At 44.6% G+C, this 25,172-nt stretch overlaps 2 protein-coding genes and 1 long non-coding RNA gene across 5 annotated transcripts; all 3 read left to right on the plus strand.

Annotated features, from left to right (window-relative positions):
* Positions 1–1,657: 1,657 nt before the first annotated feature.
* LOC146754948 (obscurin-like) lies at positions 1,658–4,775 on the plus strand. The gene is made up of 5 exons (XM_085526501.1): positions 1,658–1,661; positions 1,732–1,836; positions 2,736–3,005; positions 3,697–3,963; positions 4,064–4,775. The coding sequence occupies exons 1-4, from the start codon at positions 1,658–1,660 to the stop codon at positions 3,942–3,944; spliced, it is 627 nt and encodes a 208-aa protein (XP_085382627.1). The 3' UTR covers positions 3,945–3,963; positions 4,064–4,775.
* Positions 4,776–6,765: 1,990 nt separating this feature from the next.
* On the plus strand, positions 6,766–9,655 carry LOC146754949 (uncharacterized). Of its 2 annotated transcripts, none has more exons than XR_014938528.1 (3): positions 6,766–7,321; positions 8,387–8,458; positions 9,300–9,385. It is a non-coding gene; the product is annotated as an uncharacterized LOC146754949 (long non-coding RNA). The 2 variants fall into 2 exon arrangements; XR_014938527.1 differs by lacking the exon at positions 9,300–9,385 and adding an exon at positions 9,559–9,655 and having other exon boundaries at positions 6,774–7,321.
* Positions 9,656–18,343: 8,688 nt separating this feature from the next.
* On the plus strand, positions 18,344–22,200 carry LOC146754950 (myosin-binding protein C, cardiac-type-like). Of its 2 annotated transcripts, none has more exons than XR_014938548.1 (2): positions 18,344–20,336; positions 20,826–21,049. XR_014938548.1 is itself a non-coding variant. In XM_085526598.1 (2 exons), the coding sequence occupies exons 1-2, from the start codon at positions 20,126–20,128 to the stop codon at positions 21,958–21,960; spliced, it is 480 nt and encodes a 159-aa protein (XP_085382724.1). In that variant the 5' UTR covers positions 18,344–20,125; the 3' UTR covers positions 21,961–22,200. The 2 variants fall into 2 exon arrangements, 1 of the variants encoding a protein (XP_085382724.1); XM_085526598.1 differs by lacking the exon at positions 20,826–21,049 and adding an exon at positions 21,692–22,200.
* Positions 22,201–25,172: the final 2,972 nt, after the last annotated feature.

Below are 25,172 nucleotides of genomic sequence, written 5' to 3' on the forward strand. Positions count from 1 at the left end.
AAGATGGAGGTGAAGTGGTACAAGGAGGGGAAACTGATCACCTGGAGCAAGAAGTTCAAGGTGGAGTCAGAGGGCAAACAGCGTCGGCTGGTGGTGAGCCAGGTGGAGAAGAAAGATGCAGGGGAGTACAGCTGCGAGGCTGCTGGCCAGAAACTCACCTTCAAGATTCATGTCACAGGTGAGACAGGTGTTGTCTGAAATACAGCAGAGAACAGTAAAGTAAAATCTAGTTTCTATTATACAGTGATCCAGTTGCAGTAGTCTGTGCTGAGGTTTTTTCCCTAGACTTGATTGCCTGGGTTTGTAGAAAGTATTTGGTTTTAGTATGGCACAAAGACCTGTTTCAGTCTGTCTGTAGAATAATAATTACTGATATATGTACAATGGAAGCAATATTCAAGATATTATTCAAATCTCTCCTGTGCCTGAGATCCCAAACTGTAATTCTTGTTCACCGAAACATTTGACTAAGATAAGTATGTGCAGAGAGGCTGGAGTGCATGTTGTACGTGCAGGCTTTCATGGTAGGAGAAGCAGGAACTTCTCCTAGTAGTACACTGCCTTTTTCCTATGCCTTTATGTTGGAGGCTGCATCTGGATAGGTGAGTCTGCTACTCACAGTAAGAGACCTGGTAGAGCTGACTATTCCCAGAGCTCAAAGTAAAATAGATATCTGCAAATCACACACAAAGAACAAAGGACTGCATTGGTGAGCATATTTCCTTTGTGTCTTTGACAGTCACAGTTGTGGCAATGGTAGATGCCATGAGGAGTCTGTTCAGGAAGCCAGGAGTACTGTTCTGGGTCATGAAAAGGCAGCCAGTGGTTTGACTATCACACGTTTATGTGTTTTGATGTTTCACAGTGGGTCTGAAGTAAAAGGAACTCAGGTTTTGGTTGCCTGCAGGACAGATGTTCTTTTGGGTTCAATATGTTTGCATAGTGACTTGCAACCATGGGACTGGTGTTCAAGGACCCTCTTGGTTCCTTCAGTTCCTAGGTTCTTTCTTGCCTAGATTTGACACTTAGTTTCAACAGAAGAGCTGATATTCTCTAGTGAAGGCTATTAGTTTGGGCACAAGTGGTAACCTAAACCTGTTCCAAGCTGTACATACAAACCTGCAAGATGGTCTCATTTCAGTCCCTCAGTCAATACTTTTTCTTTTCTTCCCTCAGAGCCAAAACCTGTGTTTATAAACCAGGAGAAGGTGCAGAAAGAGCTGAGTGCTGCCCTGGCAGCATGTGCCTCCCTCAGCTGTGAAGTAGCACAGGATCCAATCTAAGTAAAATGATCCAAGGATGGAAGACTGCTTGCCTCCTCCAGAAAGTTCAGAATGGAATCTGTGGGCAAAACACGGCGTCTGGTTGTGGAGCAGCTGGAGAAGAAAGATGCTGGAGAATACATCTGCGAGGCTGCTGGCCAGAAGATGACCTTCAAGTTGGAAACAACTGGTGAGCATTTGCTTTGGGAACACTAAGCAGCTTTGGTGGGATGTGGATGTGGGGGAATGGCTGGTTTCATTGACATGAGAGAACAGGCAGTGATGCTGTGAAACCAGATGGATGATGCTCAGCCTGGCCATGTGCCTCAGAGCTGTTTGCTCAAGGAAGCCAAGTGTAGTTGTGGGTTTGCTCTCAAGAGCACAGTTTGGTAGGGATGAGTTGGCGGTTGGACTAGATGACCTTAGTGGTCTTTTCCAGCCTTAGTGACTCTGTGGTTCTCTGCTTCAGGAAAGACCTACTCGCTGACTTACACACGTGTCCAAGTCAAGGATGCCGCAGAAATAAAATCTGTAGCAGAAAAGGCAGAATCTCGTGCCCATCTTACAGTGAAAGGTAATTATGCTTCTGATGATGATTTTGCTTAAATTATCTTATGTTATAAACCAGCTAACATCCTTTGCTTTAATGTCAAGGAAGTTAAACACCACCATGACCTTTCAGAGAAATAAAAGCTCCAACCTACCTGCCTTTCTGCCCACAAAATATCCAGTTTGTCTTTTGGGATTTACTTTGCTAAGTAAAACAGGCGATTTTCTTAGGAAGTTGATTTTCTACCTTTAGACTTCAGATTTGTGTTTGAACGTTGAGGGATAAAAACATAGCTTGAATTTTTCTTCTTCTTCTCTGTATGTTTGAAATGAGCACAGGTTGTGTTTTTTTTTTAATATATACAATGTTAGGGTATATATATGATGTTAAGTGTGGTAAAGAAAAGGGAGACATTTGAGTTAGCACAGTACTCAAGAGTTCAGTCCCCAGCTTTGCCACTGTTACAATTATAAGGGCAAGAACATCCTGGAAAATGAATTTCTCCTAAGTAGAGTCATTACATTTGAGCTACAGAGACCTTTACTAGGAGAAAACTTGTTGTTCAGAGCTACGTTGCTGTATTTAACCAAAGTAATTATCAATGTCTGTGTTTCACTGATCCTCTATTCCATTTCGTAATGCGAGGAGTTTGATATCGAGATGGGAAGGTCATGATTTGATTTGGATGTTGGACTGGGAATCAGAAGATCTGGGCTCTCTTCAGGTTGTCAGTCTTATTGTCTGACTTCTTAACAACTTTCCTTTCTTTCTACTACTTTTTTAATGATGTTTTAAGGCATTTTGAGCTGATAGGTGTAGTGTTCATGTGCAGTAATGCTGACATGAGTAAGTAGGGTGATAATGTATGGGTTTTTTATATTCCTTCTAAATCTCTGCTTTCTCTTGTTCCATCCTTCTTAAAGAGCAATCCATTAATCTAGTAAAGGAGCTGTGTGATGAGGATGTGACTGAGCCTGAAGAAGCCAAATTTGAATGCGAGATATCCATTCCTTCTATGAAACCTCCCAAGTGGTATCTGCGTGAAGAAATCTTACAGGCTGGCAGAAACTTGATTATGCAGCAAGAAGGCACCATCCACCGGCTGACCATACCGAAAACCACCACTGATATGACAGGCACCATTCAGTTCTCAAGTGGCAAATCCAAATCCACAGCCAATCTGCTCATCAGAGGTAACGTATCCTGGCTTGATTTACATCATGAAGATGAAGAATTAATTAACGTACAGTCTTCCTTCACTGCAGTCTTTGAAATATTGTGTGTTTTCTGGAGGGTCTGCTCCATTTCCTTTTAAAAGTCGTTGGACACTAAATAAGACAGCTGCATCTCAGTAAAAGATCTGTTTGAATAGTTGTGATGTGCTTACTATTCAGACCTACAGAGCTGAGATTTTGTCCTTGGCTATACCAAAGAAGTCAAATCAGGTGGAATTAATTGTATTTCTGAACTAGACAAGTTTAAGTTTGGTAGCACCTAAATTTGATGCAGTTTGTCATTGATTTCATCTGAAGGAAACTTCCAGGCTTCTTATCTGCTGTTGTCCCCAGCGTAAGAGTCTCCATTCACATCCTAAAGTACTTGTTATATTTTCAACTCACTCTTATTTGAAAAAAAGCCTCAACTGGGAGCAATTTAATAAGCACAGAACAAGAGCTGGACCTTGCATTTAGTAGATAATATACAGTATTACTTTATAGAAATGTAGTCAATGGCATTCCCTATAGGCAATCGTTTGTTTTATCTTTAGAGTGGTTCAAAGAACAATTGTGAACATGGAATTAATTGGAATGGAATACACGCAAGAGACTTTCCTCTTCTTCCAATTGTCCTCATCCTTTCTTCTCTTCCACCCCTGTTTTGCAGATTACCATTTACAAATCACCAGGAAGTTGGAGGACAAGACAGCTTTGGAACGTCATTCTGTCATCCTGTCCTGTGACTTCAGGCCTTCTCCAAAGGTTGTGAAATGGTTCAAGGGCCACCCACCCATCGAGCCCTCTGAGAAGTACAAGATCAAGAGGGATAAGCATTCAGCAGAGCTCAAGATTCTGAAGCTGAAGCCCGATGATGCTGGTGTGTACAAGTGCAAGGCAGAAATTGCAGAGACTTAGGCCACGCTGACAGCTGAAGGTATGAGCATGGAGGGTGGCCTCTTCCATGTCCTATTTCACCTCAGATTTCTCTTCTTAAGGTTCTTATTTTTGTAACAGTTCACCTTGTTTCCCCACAGCTCGCAATGTAGAAGTGACGAAGCACCTGCATGATGTGGAAACTGAAGAAGAGAGCTCTGCTGTCTTCTCCTGCGAGCTGTCCCATGATGACGAGGACGTGGAATGGTTTCTGAATGGCAACCTCCTTTACACCAACAATTACAATGACATCAAGAACGTTGGCAGTTGCTGCACACTGACAATGAGTCAGGTTAAGCCTGAAGATGCTGGCACAGTGACAGTGAAGTCAGACAAGGTGTCAGAAAGCGCGCGCCTGAAGGTGATAGGTGGGTCTGGTCACAACCCTCCTGGATGTAAGAGATGCTAAGGAGCTCCAGTTCATTCTATTGTGAAGCAATCCTGCTTCTAAAGCTCACCTCTCTGGGGTGACAAGTTATCAGGGGCTTTCTTCCAGTGGAAGGTTCCATTGCAGCAGATATCAACGAAGGAGGATGGTTTTGGTGTCCTGCCAAAGCATTCCATTGCTTTTTATCATCATTTTACTTAACACAAGAAGAGTTACAGGAGCAATTTTTTTACTGCTTCAGTGCCATGCAGTGTCAATGCTGTTGTCTCCAAGGATTTATGACTGCAGGGAGAGATCAGCTTATCCTCTTAATCCTGTGGCCTGCTGTATGAGCTCTGCTCCATGTGAGGGCAATGCCAGCTCTCCAGCTTTAGAAGAGCTGCATCCCAATTACTTCATATGATATCAGTCCCACCCACAGCAATGCAGGCTGTCCCTCCTGTTCCCTGTATTCTCCTACTGATTAGTTCAGAATTCCTTAAAGCGCATTCTGTCAAGAGACATGAAACCGCTTTAGGTTCTATATTGGTGTTGTCAGTACTGGTAAAGATTTATTGATCTCTCCTTAAAAAGCTGAAAGCAACTGGAAATGTCTCAACTTCTGTATCACGTTGTTCTGTTTTGCCTGTTTAATTGCAGAGAAGCCTGCTGTCTTCGTGAAGTCCTTGGATGATGTTTTTGGTGAGGAGCGGGGTGTGATTAATCACAGAATCACAGAATCACAGAATTACCCGGGTTGGAAGGGACCTCAAGGATCATGTAGTTCCAACCCCCCTGCCTGGCAGGGCCACCAAACATACACATTTACTAGATCAGGTTGCCCAGGGCCCCGTCCAACCTGGTCTTGAACACCTCCAAGGACGGGGCATCCACAACCTCACTGGGCAGCCTGTTACAGGACCTAACCACCCTTCTAGTAAAGAACTTTCCCCTAACATCCAACCTAAATCTTCCCTCCATTAAATTGGAATGCGAAGTCTCTAAAGAGAAGGTCAAACCAGTGTGGAAAAAGGACGGTGTTGTGCTCTCTTCTGGCAACAAGTATGAGCTGGTACAGTCTGGGAAGACCCTATGTCCCCTTATCCATGACCTCGAGAAGTCAGATGCAGGTTTCTATACCTGTGATATTGGCACTGATGTTGCCAAGTCAAAGGTCGGCGTTCAGGGTAAGTACTGTGGAAAATAAAGGAGTGCTGAAAGCACATTCAGTGTGGTCACTATGTCTTACACATATTCCCCCACGAGCCTTAATAGTTTCTACAATAGAAGTGTATTACTGCAATTTAGCGCAGTGATGTCTGGAAAATTCCCATTGCTTTTGATGTAAATGTATCTCCTTTTGCCATGAAAATCACAAAAAACGTCAAGAATGTCCTGGAAATGTTTCCTTTCTAAACATCCCTAAAATGGAGAAATGGTTTGAACACCAGTAGGGGTAGGATGGTAACAAATTAGCTAATAGAAACATTTAATGTCTTGTCGTAGGCAAAACCCTTTTTCTCACGCAGCATCCTAGAGTTGTCCTCTCTGTTAGGTTTTTCCCTCTGTAGCTCATTGAATCTTCATTGTGCTCCATGGACTGAGCTGCTCTCCTTGTAGTTCTTCCAGAGCAAAGCCAAGAGATTCACGTCTCTTTTTTTTTATAGCTTTCTGGTAATTCTGAGTGGAGAATGTCTTAGAGAATACATCAGTGAGGAACGCAGCCATGATCTGCAAATCCTGAGTTCAAACACCAGTACTGCTACTCACATTGGTCACGAATGCCTTTTCTCCATCTAAACCTCATACTAACCTATCTCTTATCTTCCAGAGCTGAATATTGGCATTAGCAAACGGCTGAAAAACACTGAAATCCAGGAGGTAGAAGATTGCACTTTTGAATGCATTCTGTCCCATGAAAGCATTGATGAGTTCAAGTGGACACTGAATGGAAGCACAGTGGAAAGTGGTGGGCGATTTAAAGCTTCTAACGTGGGTTGGTAAGAGACTCTCCTTATCAAAAGTGTGACTCCTACTGACTCTGGGGAAGTCGTTTTTATTGCCCGTGGTCTAGCCTCCAAAGCCTCTCTGTCTGTGAAAGGTAATGAGATGGGAGAGATTCTGGGGTCTGATTCCTTCAACTGTCTTCTGATAAGATTGTCATGAGAGCTAACTCATAATATGGTTAAAGTGAATAGCAACCTTCTACTTGAACCTTGAAGCACTGAGAATTTCTCTTAAAAATAAGTAAAAGGAGGAACCATTTTACACAAATGTGAGAAATACCCAAAGCACTGGGGTAGTGTTGGCAATGAGCATCTCACTACAGCTTGTTCCATTACCAGTAAATCAGGAATGATCTGTTGAGGCAACTGTGGGAGCAAATATCCTCTAAGTATAAGCTGAAGGGATGGCCTTCACATCATCTAGCTGTACAACAAATTCCTATCTAGAACATGTGCATCTGAGAGCATCATCTGAGGCTCCCAGTGTGATCAGTGGAGAGAAGGAAGAGGCAGTTTTCAGACATGGTTCATCATCCTCAATGGGGTAGATTTAAGAGAGAATTAATGGTGCCTGGAATTCTATTGTCTGTACTTTACAGATTACTGCTGGCTGTAGGATGGCGTCTGTTGCAAGTGCCTCTCTAACTTATCTCCAGCATGTAGATGCGTGTATTTTGAGAGAGGCATCCTACCCTAAGTGTATGTTACTCAAAAAGCATGTTTTCTTTCAGAAAAACCTACGGAGGTAACAAAACAGCTGGAGGATAAGACAGCAGCAGTAGGGCTGAGCTGTGAGCTGTCGAAACCAGATGTGAACATCAGGTGGTACAAGGATGGCAAAGCAATCAGAAAAAGCCAGAAGTACGACTTGCAGCAGGAGGGAACTGGGGCCATTCTGATCATCCATGACTCTACCGCCAAGGACAGCGGGGAGTACACCTGTGAGACAGAGGACTCTTAAACAAAAGCCAGGGTCACTGTGCAAGGTGAGTTGAAAAGCACACTGGGGATGGCATGTAGAGAAGTCGAGGTAAATATCTGCAGCCTGTGGGTGATGTTTTTCTCTTCTGTTTCCTTGAGCGGGATCAATTCTTAGTTTTCAGAAAATATGGTGGATTAAAATATTTTAGTTAAAATAATCTCTAAACTGAATGATAAATGGCATGAGAAAGCAAAGCTGAGAACTAAGCTCCAGAAGAGAAAACAAAGTCAAGTATGGCATATTTAGAGACAGGTGAAGAACCCTTGAGCGCACTGAGGAGTACTAGCATACTCTGGAATGTCTCTTGGGCTCCCTACAGCACACATACTTGCTCTGGGGCATGTCTGGATGTCTGTAGAGCTAATTGCAGGGCCCTGAGAAACCTCTGGGGCACATTAGGGGGCACTGGTTTCCATGTGAGTGTTTCCAGCTTCCCAGAAGTCAACAGTGAAGCCTTTGGAGACCCCTTGGGAAGATTCAGTGGGGCCCTAGAGTGATGTAGCAGCTTGTGTTGGTTGCATCTGCTTGGCAGGGAAGCGTTTTCCCTGGTGGGAGCTGACTGACTGGGAGGTGATTCCCTTGGTTTAATGAATTTAATTACCTGGATTATAATTAAATAACACTGTTCAGCGTTCAATCAAGATTATATTTTTCCAAAGTACTGCAGTCGTGCATCTGTAGCAGCTTTCCTAAAATATATCGAGTTTATTCAAAATTCCAGTGATGCTCCTAAAGCACTTGAAGTGCATTTGAGGTGGCGAGTGACAAAACAGCTCTGAGAGAATCATCATCAAATCAGAACATTGGAACGGTAACTAATAGCAGAGATTCTGATAAGAATATTTAAATTTTCAAATTGCCTTTTTCTAAAGTTGTATTTCACCAAGTTTCATCAATATGCACACTGAAGAGCTGACTTGCTGTTTCTTTTTATAAAAAATCATGTGTTACAATTGAGAGCAGAAGTTATAGGATGGAACATTCTCCAAGTAAAGTGCAAAAAACATTTCTTCACAGTTCCAATTAATGTCTTATGTTTTGTTCAGACTCACTAAATGATGTATTTCAGGGTACATCACATGGGAATATAAGAAGACTATTCAGAACAGGAGCTGCAGAGAAAGATGAACAGCAAGTGAAGGTAAGGCCGGGAACCAAGGACACAGCTTTTGTGTCACTCAGCCACCTGTGGCAGAGGTCAGGATTTCAGCAGGGATTTCTGCAGACGTTCCTTGAACACCCCCAGGGTGGGTGACTCCACCACCTCCCTGCTCAGTCCATTCCAGTGCCTGGCCACCCTTTCTGAGGAGTAATATTTCCTAATGTCCAGCCTGAACCTCTCCTGCCGCAGCTTGAAAACATTCCCTCTAGTTCTATCAGTAATGACACGAGAGAAGAGGCCGACCCCCAGCTCACTGCAACCTCCCTTCAGGAAGTTATAGAGAGCAATGAGGTTTCCCCTGAGCCACCTCTTCTCCAGGCTGGACATTCCCATCTCCTGCAGCCTCTCCTCATATGGCCCCATTGTGCTCCAGACCCCTCACCAGCTTTGTTGCCCTTCTTTGAACACGTTCCAATGCCTCAGTTTCTTTTTCTCAGTGAGGGGCCACAAACTGGACACAGAATTCGAGTTGTGGCCTCACCAGTGCTGAGTACAGGGGGACAGTCACCTCTCTGCCCCTGCTGGCGTCACTGTTTCTGATGCAAAATGTATGTAAGTGTCACATGTGTGACATCCTTTTTGATGGAGTTCTGTGACTGGAGTTCAATGGATTTGAGAGCTTACTTGAAGCCTGTGGGCATCACCCAGGAGTTGGGGTGAGAGGATGAGGCGTAGGAACAGGAACCTCTTTGGTCGTTATTAACTCCCAACTTTTTGGTCAGGAATCTCTGTGTGTTTCTTTATCATGTAAAGAACAGAGTCATTGTGCAGCTTGTGAATGAACTGATTCACGCCTGCTGATTGTTGCTGTTCTCTACAGGGAGCTGCAATGGAAATGGACACTTGTGGTCCACTGTCCAGCCCCCTCCCGTGTTGGATTTTCTGGGCTTTGAGACACGTCTTCCAGATGCACTTTGTGTTATTTCTGATGTGTTGACCTGTTGAGCTCCAGCCCCAAAGGAGGATTCAAGTACTACCATTGGGAATGTAGTATTTCTTGCTAAACAGAATTCGTGTGCACCCTTGTCTTTCGTCTGCACAAAGGATCTTGTAATCATCTCTGTCTGCGTTTCTTTTAGACCCAGAGATGGAGCAGAGAGGAACACAGACTTGGGTGAATCTTCATTCAGGAGCAGGGACACGTCATGCTCATCTGAGGTGTCTGGCTGACAGCAAGAGCAGAGAGGTAAGTTTCATAGGGTCGCGTGCCCATTTTATTTTATTTTTCATTCATGATGCATAGAGGCGTTCCCCAGACAAAGTGAGCATTTCTCAACTGGACTTTCTAGAAATGAGCTAGGCAGTGAAAATGGGTTTGAAGCATTCCTAAGAGCCCCGCAAGAGAATGCTGAGAGTTAATCTGGCACCCTCCTTTGGAAACGTCCGTTGTCTGTCAGCTCTTCAGCTGTGCCCTAACACCTCCCATTGCGCTGCCACACCAGGATAGAATTCCAAGCCCACACTGAGTCCTGGAATGTTGTGGTGCCGTGTTGGAATCAGATGTGACCACGTGGTCTTGGCTCCCCGCCTTGTGGGGGGTCATGGTGGACCAGGCTGTTGGCCATTGGTGATGTCATAAGCGGCTGGAATGAGGGGAGGAGCGGTGCGTTCTGTGTTCCTTTGTGGGTGAGCTAGTGGTCGGAGTGGTTGGTTGTCTTGTTGTTCTTGTGCCTTTTGTGCCGTTAGTTAGTTAGTTTTGTTAGTTAGTTAGTTTTGTTAGTTAGTTAGTGTTGTTAGTTAGCGTTGTTAGTTAGTTACTGTTGTTAGTTAGTGCCGTTAGTTAGTTAGTTCCGTTAGTTAGTTAGTGCCTTTAGTTAGTTAGTGCCGTTAGTTAGTTAGTGCCTTTAGTTAGTGGCTTTAGTTAGTATCTTTAGTGCTTTTTCTTCTCACCGTCGTGTGCAGCAGCTTGTAGGTAAGCTGAGCTGACGTGGGATGGATGGGTGGGCAGTGAGGTGTTGAGAACTGCTGGCTGTTTGAGCTCACAGCACCGTATTGCTTACTCTTGACCATCAGACGTAATTTTCCCCAGTATACACGTTCCAAAGGGGGTATCAGTAAAGTTGGCACCTGTCCCGTGCTTCTTCCATCGTCTTTGCTCAGTAGTGGAAGCATTGTAAAGTTGCTGGGCGGACAGGCATCACGTAGCCTGAGACTCAGCATATCTTGCAGCAAGTGGGTGGGACAGTTGTGCTGTGTGTGTTATTCCATGACTGTCTTAGCCCTGCTCACTGACCTGCTCTTTCTCTCTCCTCTCCTCACCCTCCGCCCACTGCCTCGGTGCAGCTTTTGCTCTCATTTCATTTGAGCAAAGCGACAAGGAACTGCTGCAGATAGCTTGAGGTGATCTCACTGCCAGGTACGTGCCGTGTTTTGTCCCCCCGCATGGTTTTGCCGCAGGGTATGCGCGGGTAGCTCTGAAGAAGTCTGTCCATACTGTGCTGTGTGAATAGAGAAAACAGAAGTGTGTTTCTGCTCTGTTCCAGCTGTTCACACTTGCTGTGATGGGTGCTGCGTGCAGTGGGATCAGCCGTGAGCCTGAGTTGGCGGCGACGGAGGTACAGTATGAAGCTCTGGCCGGTCTTTTTTCCCTGTGTTGTGCCATTAGAAGGAGCTGCAGGTGTACTCTCCTGCAGGAAAGAATGGGCCAAAAAGGGCCTGGCCACTTGTCTGTGCCAGTGCCATTGCTGATTAGTCTGGGTAGAGAGAGATGCATCTTTGCATGGCCTGGCTATGCACGCCAGAAAGGGAAATAACTGTGATGAGACGTGCAGCTCCTTCTGAAGTGCTCCTGATAAGGACGGAGCGCATTTGCTGCAGCTTTCTTTGCAGATGTGCTCCTCACCTTGAAATCCTCCTGGTTTGTCCTCAGTGCCCTGACCACGGCCTGTGCTCTGTTTTGCAGGCTGATAACATGCGGGAGCCGCAGCTGGTGCGTGCTATGTCATCTTTAAACGTACCAGCGATTGCGGCAGCCCATGTTATTAGGAGCCACGTCGCCCAGGGGCCGGATGAGCTCTCTCTGGAGGTAAGCAGTTCCAGGTGTTCCTTGTTGTTGTGCACAGAATTAGTATAGAGTGTGAACGCCTCGGGAATACTCTCATATTTTGTGTCGTAGAAGAAGGCTTTTGTTTTAGCTGTGCTGAAGCTGGGATTGATGTTTCAATCTTTTGCAGGTTGGAGACATCGTGTGCATTGTTGATATGCCACCAAAGGAGATGAGCCCCTTTTGGAGAGGCAAGCGTGGCTTTGAGGTAGGCACACATTTTTGACTAGAGAGCACAGCTTCAGTAGAGTCGGGAATCTCCGGTTGGAGCTGCTCTGCCTGCACAGGATGGCTTCTGGATGCAAACAGTTGCCCTGTGTCGGTGTCAGAGGACCTTCCCTTTGGCTCTGGGCTTGGGCTAATGCCCACCTGTCTTTTTGTTCTTATTACAGGTTGGTTTTTTCCCTGGTGAGTGCGTGGAACTCATCAGGGGAAAACTGCCCGAGTCCATCCTACATTCATTGCCAAAGCCAGGTGCGTATTTTACATTTGACAATGCGGGTTAGTAAAATGGGGTCTGAACGTGGCTTTCAGGGGGTTCATTAATGCCCGAGTTGAGCAAGCTTAGAAAGAGAACTGCATTAAGCTCCTTGGGCATCTCCAGGGATGGGGAAAATCCGTTCTTGCGTGTCTTTGTTTGGAACATGCTTTCTGTTGTTACGTGTTCTGTTGAATGTATTGCACTCGGCCTCGTCCAACCGAGCCAGGGCTGAAATGAACTTGTTTTTTTGTTTTGTTGCGCAGAGCCAAAGAAACGGGGCAAGTTCATCTCCTGCCTTCGTTCCCTGTTGAAGGCCTGCCCCAGGAGAGCGAAGCAGCCTGAGCCTCCAACATTCTCGGGATCCATGTCCCTGCTTGACATCGTTGAGAGGTATTTAGCCAACAGGACTTGAGGGCTGAGCTGTAGGAATGGAAGCATCCTCTGCTGTTTGAAACAGAGCGCTTTTCTAAGCTGTGTTTCAGCAGAAACCAGGCACTGCCAGGAACAGGCAACTATTGGCAAGGGTTCGGTGCAGCTCTTCCCTCACCCTGCACCACGACTGACAGCATGCTCTGTTTTCTCTGCAGAATGAGTTCTTCCAGTAAGAGGGCAGAGTCAGCAGCTTGCAGTTGGCGTTCCTGCTTCTGCCTGGGCAAACCATCCCCTGTGGCCAAACACCAACTGCAGAGCAGTGCCAGGGAGCCCTCTGAAGCTGAAGTCTTGGTCCTGGCAGGTAAGGGTGCAAATCCAGCTTTCAAATCACTGCTTGTCAGCAACACAGGTAGAATTCATGCTTTCAGTGGGCTTGTACATCCTTCTGGCATTCAAGCCTGTGCCTGACATCTTCAGTTGACCCCTGTCTTTCCCAAATGAGTCTCTTGTCAACACAAGAGCTGGACCTGCACGAGGATCACTTTCAAGACAGTGACACTGTTGCTAGAAGCCTATTTGCTTCTGCCCACCATCACTGCATAGCCAAATGTCAAGAACCTGTTTCATGATTCATCTTGTGAAACTTTGACACTAACTGCTGTGCGTCTACTCCTTCCTAGGTGACCCGAGCCCTTGTATATCTCCAAGACGCCAGGCATGTTACGATGCAGCATCCTGTGATTCCATCAATGAAGAACTGTTACTAAGCACAGGATGCTGCAGTTCAGATGAAAGCCTTCCGTATAACATCAGTTATAAAGAGAAGAATGCCATCATCGTTGAAGCTCTCGTTCATCCCATACCTGTTGAAGCTGCTGACCTGAGCCTGCCAGACTCCTCAGGCACCAGCCTGAACCGAGTGCCTTTCGAGGACAGCCCAGCCCAAGCACAGCACGAGTGCCCCGACAGCAGCACAACCATGCAGGCTCAGGTCAGCATTACAGAGGAGAAGCCAAACATCTTGGAGGGGGAGGTAGAATCAGGCCAAGAGTCCCAGGCTCCGGGCAACAGCACGACTTCTGAGACACTCTCGTCAGACAACAGAGAATGAGTCCCATCTTTCCTCCAGACCTCACACCCCCTCCTTTTTCCTATTGAATAAAGGCACGCTCGTGCTCAATCAATGCCTTGACTGAATTCTGAGTTTTCATTCGCAGAGATTGGGATGAGTACAAGAAACAGCAAGACAGCTCAGCTTGCAACGCTCTGGCTGTGGGGTGCGTGCAGGGACACTGTAACCATACAGGGAAAGGCTTCCACTGCTTCCTCAAGCTGTAGTCCAGCCCTGCTACTGCTCTGTGGCACAAAGCCCTGAGGGATGTTCCATATTGTTAACCTAAGTGAAGCCAGCTTCATGCACTGTGTTTTGTTGTTGCTGGGTGAGAGGGGGATGCACGTTGGTGAGAAGATGAGCATTGCTGGATCTGCCACGAGTGTCCCTTCTGCCTCTAAGAATATGTCCTAAGTAGGATGTGAACACTGCTGGCACTTCCTCATTGCACGTGCTTGGAGGATCTTCAGTTCTTGCACATTTCAGGATGTCTGTCAGTGACTACGAGGAAATTCTCAAGTACTAGGAATTCCATGAAACAGTTGGAACGGGTAAGTGTCATCTTTGTACAGAAACAGCACGCCTAACAGTCTGTCTCACCACTCTAGAATTAATCTGAGAATAGATTAACAGCTCTTGTCAGTTCTCTAAGTCAGGTTTCATTTGTATAAATTTGAAATTCGTTTTTTAAACCAGTTGGAAATTGTAATATTATATTAGAGAAGAATTCACACTCAACTTTAAGCATCTGTGTTTTGATTTGTAGGTGGTTTTGCCAAGGTAAAACTCGGGCAGCATCTTCTGTCTGGTGAAAAAGTTGCACTAAAAATCATGGAGAAAGTTACTGTAAGGGTAAGCCAAAAGGCATTTAAATATGATAATATCTTCTGTTGGAGTTGTGGAGTTCTCAAGAACACGGGGGCAGGTGGGATGGTACATACGAATGCAGCCTACTGGGCCCATTGCCTTTTGAAAGATGCTGTAGAGCTGGAAAAAGTTTAACAGAGCACCACAAATCTTGTTGCTGGTTGTTCAGAGGGCAGAATTCTCTGGCTTTAAAATGGAGGAAGTTATTACATCATTACATTACATTACATTATTGTTACATTATTACAGCAACTTTACCAAAATGCCAATGAAAATGCTGAATGTTTTACTTTTCATTTTTCACAGCTCTGTTTCAGAATTTCTATGGGAGTGATGTCAGTCATTGCTGAGTTGATGTTGAATTGTGTACTGTCCCATATGTGCTTGTTCTGTTCCACAGCAGTCAGATGTGGTACCTGGTATGTCATCGCTTGCTTTTATGGTCTCTTAAGGATGACTTGCCTCATGCTAAAACAGAAATTGATGCCATGAAGAACTGAAGTCATCAACATGTTTGCCCATTGGATCACGTAAGAGAGACATCAAAGAAATATTTATAGTCATAGAGGTAAGAAATAGTTTCTGCTTTCTGTGCTGTCTTTCTTACTTATCTTTCTCTGATACTCTCTAAATGCATTTTCAGATAACCTTATCTTACAGGGAAGCTGTTTGATTGCATTGTTTCTAAGGACCGCCTTTTGGAAGAGGAAGCTCCAGTCTTTTTTTGACAGACTGTTTCAGCAATTGCTTCTGTTCACAGTCAGGGTTATGCCCAGAGACCTCAAACCAGTGAGCCTGAACTGCAGTCAGTCTTCCATAAATAATAATGAATGTGTTTTTATTTTTCTGTTGGCAGAGAGAGTTACAGTACTCCACTCCATTCCAGTGGACTGCAGGAGAGAACTGAAGGGGGGAGAAGTAACACAAAGTAGAACTCATGGGTTGAGATAGAATTATGTACTGAGATAGAGAAAAGGATAATAGTTATGATGAATGCAAAAGCAATTGCTCACCACCTACCAATCAGTGTCCAGTTAGCCTCCTAGTAGTGGAAGAGATTTACATGAAGTTATACCCCCTTCAAAACTCCTTCCACAATATGTCATATAGTATGGAATATCCTTTGGCCAGTTTAAGTCAGCTGTCCTAGTTCTGTTCCTTCTCACTTCCTTGGGCTCTCAGCTGAGATTGACTGTGGCTCTGTACAACGCTGCCTGGCAGCAACTGTAAGCATCACTGCGCTACCTCCATTGTTTCTCTAGAATGAAAACGTAGTATTATATCAGACACTGAAGAAGATAATTCAGTCCCAGCTGAAACTCAGACAATAACTTGTGCTTAGGATTCTTTCCCTACAGGAAATGTTAGATATTTATTGCTATGTGGTACTGTGTTCTGTAGCTGAGCTGGATTTTGTTATCCTTGAAGAAGTATCTTCCTCTGAAAGGGGAGTAAAACATGATGCTCCTAATGAGCGGAGCAGAGACACAGATCTGATCTGAGTGTTGGTTTCACATTTTTGTGATGCTCTTTGCTGCAGTTTGTATCTAGAGAGAAGCCCTTGTGGTGTCAGTCTGTTGTGTAACCTGCTCTAGTTTTGTGCCTCAAGGAAGAGTGATCCTTTAAACAAATGGTGGCTGTACAGAGGGTATGGGGTGAGATGCATTCCTCTGGCCCCATCCAATGGATTTTCTGTCACAAAGATCATTCTCCCCAGCTTCTCTTCTCTGAGTGGGAGCTTCAGCCCCCTGCACAGGCTGGAGGTCATCCATAGAACTTGCTTCAGAGTTTGTTTCAGGTTGTTATCCTTCCTGGCCAAAAACCAGATACAGTATTGTAGATGTGGTCCAGTGAGTGTTGAAGCAGGAATGACTTGTCCTGGTCTGGTTGTGCTGCTTTTTAATGTAGCTGATGATCTTGTTGTACTTCTTTTCTGTCAGAGCACACTGCTGGCTTGCATTCAGCCTGTGGTCTCTCACCACTTGTCCTCCTAGTCCCCAGGTCCTTTCCAACAGATACAAGCTAGTATTTCCCACCTGGGATATTGGAAGATGGGAACTTGCCAGCAGTCAGTGAAGACCTCTGAGACAGCGAGAGCGAGCGAGTTTTGAGTAGACTGGGAACCACTGTCCACAGCAGGAAAGAAGAGAAGAGAAAAGATGTTTCCTTGGTCATTTGGGTGGAAATCATTCCTGACTGCTTTCTCATCCACCGGGAAAATCTGCTGATTGACAATTTGAAGCTGATAGACTTTGGACTCTGTGCAAAGCCAAAGGTAAGAGGATGTGTTAAATCAAATACAATGTGCCCCCAAGTAATGCATGTTTGACCACCGTATGCAACAGGGGCTTGTCCAAACAAACTCCTTAAAATCAAGCTGTTTCTGTGGCTGACATGTCATTGCATCTTGTTTGGATTGGCCTGAACTGTATGAGAGTGGTTAACAGATTGCTCAGAAGCACAGGTAGATTATTTTCTCTAGCTAGACTCCCTGTTTTCATAGTCTAAGCTGTAGATAATCTTGTAGGTATATCACCTGTCTTATGCAAGGGTCTGTAATAGGAGCATGGGGTTGGTGTGCCTAAGGAACCCTCTAAGGAACTGCATGTAGGATGAGATTGTGGATAGAATAAAATGACTTTTGCAGGTGACGTACAAATCCTGTGATTGCATATGCTTGAACTGAATTGTTTCTTGATCTTCAAACTGATTTCCAGAAGCCTTTATTAACATGTAAGATGGGTGCTGGTAAGAAAGAATGGGAAGACTGCCTTACTGATTCCAAGAGAATTACTTGTCCTCAAATGATTTTTCCTGGCCAAAGTTAGAGCCTCTCACAGGTAATCGAGACCAACAGGCTGTTGTTGCACAATCAACAGGCACAATCTAGATGATCAGCTGAGGAAAATAAAGCATCATGCCAAGGGTACTAGATAAGTGAGCAGCTTGAGATCTGCACATTTATGTGATACTCATGGTCTTAGACAATATTTGTTTAGTGAGGTCACATTGAATGAAAACAAAATCTACGATTAATGAAAATATACAAAGGATAAGAAGCCTCTGAGGCTTCTGAAGTGTTATGACCAGAAGACATAAACTCTGTTTTTGAAAGAGCAATTTGCTCTGTTAATTATCCATCATTTTTGTGCAGTCTGTTTTGTCAGACTTGTCTTTAGCTTCCCAGTTGTATGTGAAGACTTGTTTGCACTGTAATGCACAATGTACGAAAAATTGAGAGATGAAAATGTGAAGAGTTTTTCTATCTTTGATTTCATGTCTGGAATTTTGGAACCCACTACTTGCAGTTGTTAATCTGTCCAAACTGGTCTGGTTTGCAATGCCCTCATACTTCTTGAAAAGCTCTGCTGTTAATGGCAGAACAATTCCTACAAGTGCCATGGCCCCACTGTTGTTCTAATTCTTGTTTCTTTGTTTTCCACACGCTGCTTTTCAAGCCTCCTTTTTCTTTACAGTCCAAGTGAGAATTGCACTGTGAGGTGTCTGAACCTTGTTGTGCCTCTACATAAAGAGAACAGCAGCAAAGCCTGACAGGTGACTGTGCTGACAGCTCTCGTAGCCAGTAACACGTAACTGTGCTAAATCCCTTGTGATGGCTTTGATTTAATTTTTGCCAGTGAAATCCTTGTAAAAGGAACTGCAGCAGTGTGATGAGCTAAGGTGAAGATGCTGGTTTTAGTAGTGCTCTAAGCTGAGTGGAAGGGCAATTGAATGAGGGTTATATGCTTTCTGTGGACAATAAGGTTGTGGTGCTGTTGGGGTGGGTCCAGAGGAGGGGCCACTGTGATGATCAGAGGGTTGGAGCAGCTCTCCTATGAGGAAAGGCTGGATTGTGGCTCTGGGCAGCCTGGTCTGGTGGTTGGCGACCCTGCACATAGCAGGGGGTTGGAACTGGATGATCTTTGAGATCCTTTTCAACCCAGGCCATTCTATGGCTGTACAGTTCCATAGTGGAACAAATATAAAATGCTAACTATGTAAAACATGGAGTCAAACCTGTGTGATTTGTCCACACCAGGAGGTGATTAGAAAACAATTTTTTAAGCTACAAAGCTGCTTGCATGAAAGGAAGAGAAAATAAAACTACAAGAAAAAGGGAAAACCTTTCTTCCTGAAAATAGGAAGAATAATGGACCTGACATGAAATTTGGGTGAAGCTGCCTGATTTTATGAAGCTATTCCCATTATTTTCTTGGTGCTGTGTTTCCCAAATGAGTGGTTTCTGGCTGTGCTGCAGCACCAGTCTGCATGTGAACATCAGCTCTATTCACCATCTGGGAAGATTAGGACTTCCCTTCTCCCACCAGCACCACTGAATTACAGTTACTCAGTGGTTAAACAAAGGAATCCTTAAGGAAGGGTTTACAGCTGTCGTGTTATCTGAAGTGCTTGGGGCATTCTGATGCTATTAAGCTCTATGTATTAACAAGTTCAAAAAGAAAAGGTAGGCATCTGATTGTTGTGACAGTTTCTAAGTGATTTGGAAAGCTGTAGAACCCAACCACTCCTTCTGTTTGATGGAGGTGACAAAGCTCAGTTTAATTTCTGACTGCTGTTTAAATTCTGAAGCTCGAGCTGGTTCCTGGAGCAGAAAAAGCTCGGAAGCTGTCCCTCCTACAAGCAGGCACCTCTGAGCAAAATATGACATCTCGTTTTCTGATGGTAAGGTCAGGAGATCTGATTCCAGCGTCTAGCTTTCGGCTTCATGCTATGTTAGTGGGACCTTTGGCATCTAGCACTGACTAACAGCAACTGACAGGCTGGTAACAGTGCACCCCAAAACAGTTATGCGTCTATTTATGTTATGAGGGAAAATTGCATTGCATTGAGATTTCCTATTTTTACACTTTGCAGATCTAACTAGCTGCTGGATGAATCCTGTACGCCTTGTTCACACCATTTTCAATGAGCTGGATGAGTCTGTTGTTGGCATTTTAATACCATTGACCAGGCAGGCAATATGTATGGAGTATTTGGCTCTCTCTACAGTCATGAATGTTTGAGTATCTTCAACATGTGGCTCATTGCTTCCATTTCAGGCTGCCCAGAGAAGCTGTGGGTGCCTGTCCTTGGTGTTGAAGGCGAGGTTGGATGGGTGATGGGCAGCCTGAGCTGGTTAGTGGGCAGCAAGCCCATGGCAGGGTGTTTAGAACTGGATGATCTTGAAGGTTTCTTCCAACCCAAGCCCTCCCGTGATCCTATGATTCTGTGATTTCATTCAGGTTTATTAAGATGAGATGAGTTCTCCTAAATGCACTGTTCTCCATATGATTATAATTGGAGTCTAGATGGGTGACTGAAACCAGACACCAAACTTTCTGATGGCCAAAATGAAATGAAATCAATCCTTTACTGTGTCAGTAGTCTGTAACTAGAGCCCATCAGGTAATTCCCAGCCTCCTGCCTGTATCAGTGGCTGCACATAGTGAAAAAGTCTGATGGGATTTTAACCTCTAAAATGTTCTAAAGCAACCAGAGGGTGAATATATTCACTATGCAAATACCTGCAGGAATAAGCTTGTCATGTATGTCCTCAGGTAGCACAGTAGTTAATGGTGGGACTCAGTAGGTCATGCTGAAAGTTGAGTCTGCTGATCTTGAAGGTCTTTTCCAGCCTACATGACCTTATGCTAATATTTCTGTATTTATTTCTGTTCAGCTCCCAGAAAACCTCCCACCCAGCCCCCAGCTGACCCCGTGGTGAAAAATAAAACAGAAACCTCAGTGACACTGGCATGGTCCCCTCCGAAGATGCAACGCCCCATTCCAATCGATGGCTACATTGTGGAAGGCAATAAACTAACTGGCTTCACATGGGTGAGGTGCCACGAGTCTCATGTCCCCATCCCAGAGTTCACGGTGAGCAATCTGTCTGAAGAGGCTGATGATCAGTTCCGAGTGTCTGCAGTCAATGCGCATGGACAGAGCCCGTCTCTGGAATTCCCAGGGAGCGTGCACCTTGGTAAGCACAAAAACCCCAATGGAAATGGGTCAGTGTGAGCTGAGCAGCTGTGTTGGTTCCCTAAAGATGTTTCCTTTGACTTTAAGGATAGTAGTGCATTAACACACCAAAGGCTTTCCTTTATTACTAGTTCTCCTGTCAGCCTCCAGCTACCACTAAAGTGATACAAGTTCTGTTTCTGTGACAGAGACATGAATATCCTTATCTTTTGATATCACACATGTGCAAGAGGCAGAACTTTCTGTAACAGATCTTAAGCATAGAAGTGCTTCTTCCAGCACTCATGCAAAGGGAGAAGTAGAAATGTACCTATGATTTAATCTTCCATCTCTAAATGAGATACCAGACTTGCATCTAAAGAGCATGAAGACATCCATGTTGTTCTTCCTCAGAACCAGTCCTGGCTGTGAAATCCCCCCTAACAGCTGGTGAAGCTGTACCTGGAGGGGATGCCATGTTTACTACTGATCTTACAACAATGTGTTGCAGCACTTGGTACCTCAGTGGTAAAGTCTTACAGGAAAGCGAGACCTGCATCATCAAGAGAATCCAACTACTCACAGCCTAATCATAAAGAACATCACCAAGAATGATGGTGGAGCAGAAGTGAAATTTGTTGCCGAAAATGTTGATGTCAGCACCAAGATGAGAGTGAGAGGTATTTGCTTTGATCCTTCTCCTTTCCTCTTACAGTCAAGGCATAGTTGCTGTGATCTGATGATTAGAACTGGGGCTGCAGGCATTCACTGACTGTACCAAATACCTGAAATTGCATCCCATGGACTGACGTGAGTCCCGGTAATGACCTAAACATGATAGCACTGAGTGTAGGGTAAGCCAGTCTACCCAGCTGCTTGGTATCTGAACCAGATTGCTTCATTCCAGCTGATGAATGTCTGCAGTTCACAGCTCTTGGCCAGTGCATTCAGTCACCAGGTTTACCACTGCATCACCATAGAGCAGTACTTTCAGCTCCAGGTTCAGACAGCCTTTCTGATTGCACTGGAATAATTTAGAAGTAGGGGAGCAATCATTCCAATAATATCTCTATCAATCAGCTTTGCATGACAAAATAGAACAAATAAACATTCATGATGGGAGGACCTGTTTGTCATTGGGTGGAAACCTCTGCAGAAGCATGTTTAGAGCATTCTTAATCAGTAGAAGGAGATGTTTGGTTGATTTTTACTTAGTAAATCCGGCAAGAAGACCAAATGAAATATCTTGAATTGCTCAGCAGTGACACAATGATGAGTGCAGGAACAGAAGGTGATACTTTTTCAGAGATGTTGCAGCAAACATTGACCACGTTAGCCTGATATCAATTGAAATAACGAGGCCTTTGCTCCTGACAGGTGCTGCAGTGAGATTTACCAATAAGAGCAAAGATGTAGAAAAGATCTCCGCTCGGCTGCGTGAGGAAGCCAAACTGCAGGCTGAGCTTTCAGACACAGGCGCTACTGTGGAGTGGATGAAGGATGGGAAGGAGCTCAAGGCCAGTGAAAAATATGAACTGCACATTGTGGGGAAGAAACACACCCTGAAAATTCACAACGTCTCAATGGATGATGCTGCAAGTTGTCAGTGCATCTGTGAGGGGGATAAAATGCATGAGTTTGCATGATGAGGCTCTTCATCATCTTCTGCTGGCTTGTCACCCTTGTTGATCCATGGAGAAACAAGAAAGGCCTAGAGTAGTGTATGCACATTGGCATTGGAGAGCTTACTTAATTGCTTCTTCTCAAAGAACAAACTCCAGAGAGTCATGGAGACATCTCCAAACAGAATTGAATAACGGGACTAAATTGATGGAGAGCAGAACTTCCTGCCACGGCTTGTCAGCTAGTCTTAATTTTGCTTTTCTTCTCTCTGTCATGTTAGCATAATATTTCATACTGGCAGGTCTGCCCAAAGAATTAAATGAATTAGCTGATGGACGTTTCCATGTGCTTTGCACTGTAATGTGACTATCAAATGAGTAATCAATGCTGTTATTTTAAAATCTGTGCTGGCAAACATTAAGACAAACAGCTGCTGTTGGTAGCTTGGTTACTGCAGAATCAGCTTTTGTGTATCTCATAGATAGGGAAGAGACCCTTAAGGGTCAGCTAGTTGGACTCCCTTGCAATGAACAGGGGCACCGCAGCTCCATCAGGTGCTCTGAGCCCTGTCCATCCTGACTTTGAACATCCTCAGGCTCACAAATCTTATACCTATGCCACACACTCGCAGTATTTCACCATTCAGCATCGCCACTTGTATCTTCTCTTGTTGTAAATCAGAGCTAGCTGGTAAATCATCTGCTGTGCGGGTCAGCTGTGTCTCTCCCATGGGCATCACGTGGCTGCTGGGAGGCTCTGAAGAGCTGCAGCCAGAGGTGTGTCACCCGCTGGGCCTCGTGCCCAAAGGAGCCCACAGGAAAGTGTTGTTGCAGTTTGTCATGCACTGCACTGCCATGAGACTTGACGTGCCAGACATCCTCTGACACGTGAGCTCCTGCATCCAGGCAGGACATCTGAGACGTCTCCTTCAGCCTGACGTGGCTGCAGTTTCACACTGGTTTTACTAAGGAAGGAGAAGGCACGTGGATGAAACTCTTTTCCTGCTCTTCCTGGCATTAGCTCATAGTACAAGTAAAGCACTGTCAGGTCAAGCCTGGAGGAGTAATGCTTGTCACTGACCTGTTCCTGTTCAGGGTGGAGCTGGAGGGTAAAATAACACAAGAAATTGTCATTGAAATTCAATATCTGTGAAATTCAGCTGGCTGCATTCACAGAACCTGGCGTTAAGATCTGGTTTCTGGTTTATTTCTTGAGCCTATTTTCCATAACCCAGTCCTCATTTATGAACCGAAGCTCTACTGAAAACCTTTCGCTGTGTATGCTCATGCTGCAGTGCAGCTCTTGTAACCTTTAACAGCACATTCAAGTTCCTCTGATCACAGGATCCTTAAGGTTGATTAAGACCCTCTAGTCCGACTGCTCACCCATCACCATCATGATGCTCACCATCAGCAGGCTAAAAACTCAGCAGAGATGATAGATCAAGCCCAACACTGGATTTGGGATGGCTAGAGATTCCTAAGATATTGAAGGATTGCTTGCAGGTGGTGTTGGCTCAGGTATTCACCCTGCATCCCACCTCCCGTTCTGTTTGGTTGAGAATCATGCATTCTGCAATTTCACTTTGTAATTCAAAGCCCCTTTCTTTATCTATTGAAAAACTGATCTAAAACAAGCCAAGAAGACTCCGTTGGAACTGGTTGATGCAGAACAAAGGCATCCCCAAAGGACAAGTTGCACTGTTTGATGAACATTATTGGATGAGAGTTAAGCTAAGATTTAAAAAGTTCTGGGGCTGTCTCTGAGCATCAAATCCAGAGGAAGCCTGCATGATTCCCTGAGAATGGATACCTCCTACTTTGGTGTAGGGTGAAGGGAACACTAGCAGTAACTCCTATCACAAAATGTCACATGGCTCAGACAAAAAAGCCATCAAGAGGGCTTAATTAGGAGCACCAAATGGTCACAAGATGGTCTTAGGGCAGGGAAGTAATCTATCTACGTGACATTGATTGATGCTATTAGTTCTAAACAGCTTGACTCTAGAGGGACTGTTCTTCTTTGGTCACCTAGTTTTACAAGAATAGATGACTCCTGTCTATTACAATTTTTAACTCATTATTTGTTCACTGATGCCATAAATGTGCCTGGCATAGCAATTGGCCTTGGTATATTCAGTGACTGAAAACAACAGTTGTTGCTCTAAGAAATGCAATGCTAAGCTAGGTCTGCCTGTAGCTGACAGCCATCAGCTTGCTCCTCAGGCAGGTTCTGTCTGGATGGAATGAAGGGCATGAAATACTGATGTGCTCTTCAAACGCTGCTTGTTAGCTTAGAGACAAGGTGTTGAATAGGTTTGTTCATGCATTGAAAACACGTTACTTAGCTGCCTTCATTTTAGCTTCAGAAGAACACGTGTAGAATACAGAATTGATTAAAAGAAATAAGAACTGTCTGCATAGAACTTACTCTTTCCTTACACAGGAGAATCAAGCAGACGTTTGTATGTGAGTACCTCCAGAGGTGAAACTCGAATACCCAAATGTAATGAGCAGAGACATTACAGTCAGTTCTAACTGTATCTTCATGCTGTGCTGAATAAGCCTGAGTCAGGATGTAAACCACTTTCTCTTTTTTTCTTCAGATGAAGCCATTAATGTTGTCAGCAAGCCCAAAACCACTTCAGAAATATCAGTCAGTCCTTCTGAAGACCTGGAGCTGGTGTGTGAGGTGTCAGCTGCAAGCGGAGCTGTCGTATGGAAGAAAGATGAAACAGAGGTGAAGCAGGATCAGAGGACAACCATCATCTCCAAGGGGACGCACCGCAAGCTCATGGTCAAAAATGTGACCCTGAAAGACCAAGGGAGCTACAGCTGTGAAACAAAAGATGACAAAGCAACATTCCAAGTGAAAGTCAGAGGTGAGAAAATGCTTGGAATCCCAGAGATAAAGGAACGCTTCATTTTGTGTGTCTTGCATTTGGAGGATCAACTGACAGCCTCTCTGGTGCAAAACATTTTGGCTATAGGACTTTCTTGGTCATCTAGTATCATAGCAACACTTTTCTACATGTGATTTACATCCAGGAATGAATTACTGCAACAAAGGGGAGTACAGCTGCGAGGCTGCTGGCTAGAAACTCACCTTCAAGATTCATGTAACTGGTAGGAAACACATTTTGGTTGATATTCTTTGATTATTCCCTAGTCTGGCTGTGGAAATGTCTGTGTGAACGTGTCCTCTTTATTCTGCCATGAAACTGTTTTGAGAAGGA

This window comes from Coturnix japonica, chromosome 37 (genome assembly GCF_054131305.1).
Source record: "Coturnix japonica strain WE chromosome 37, WE-NBRP24, whole genome shotgun sequence".
NCBI lineage: Eukaryota > Metazoa > Chordata > Aves > Galliformes > Phasianidae > Coturnix > Coturnix japonica.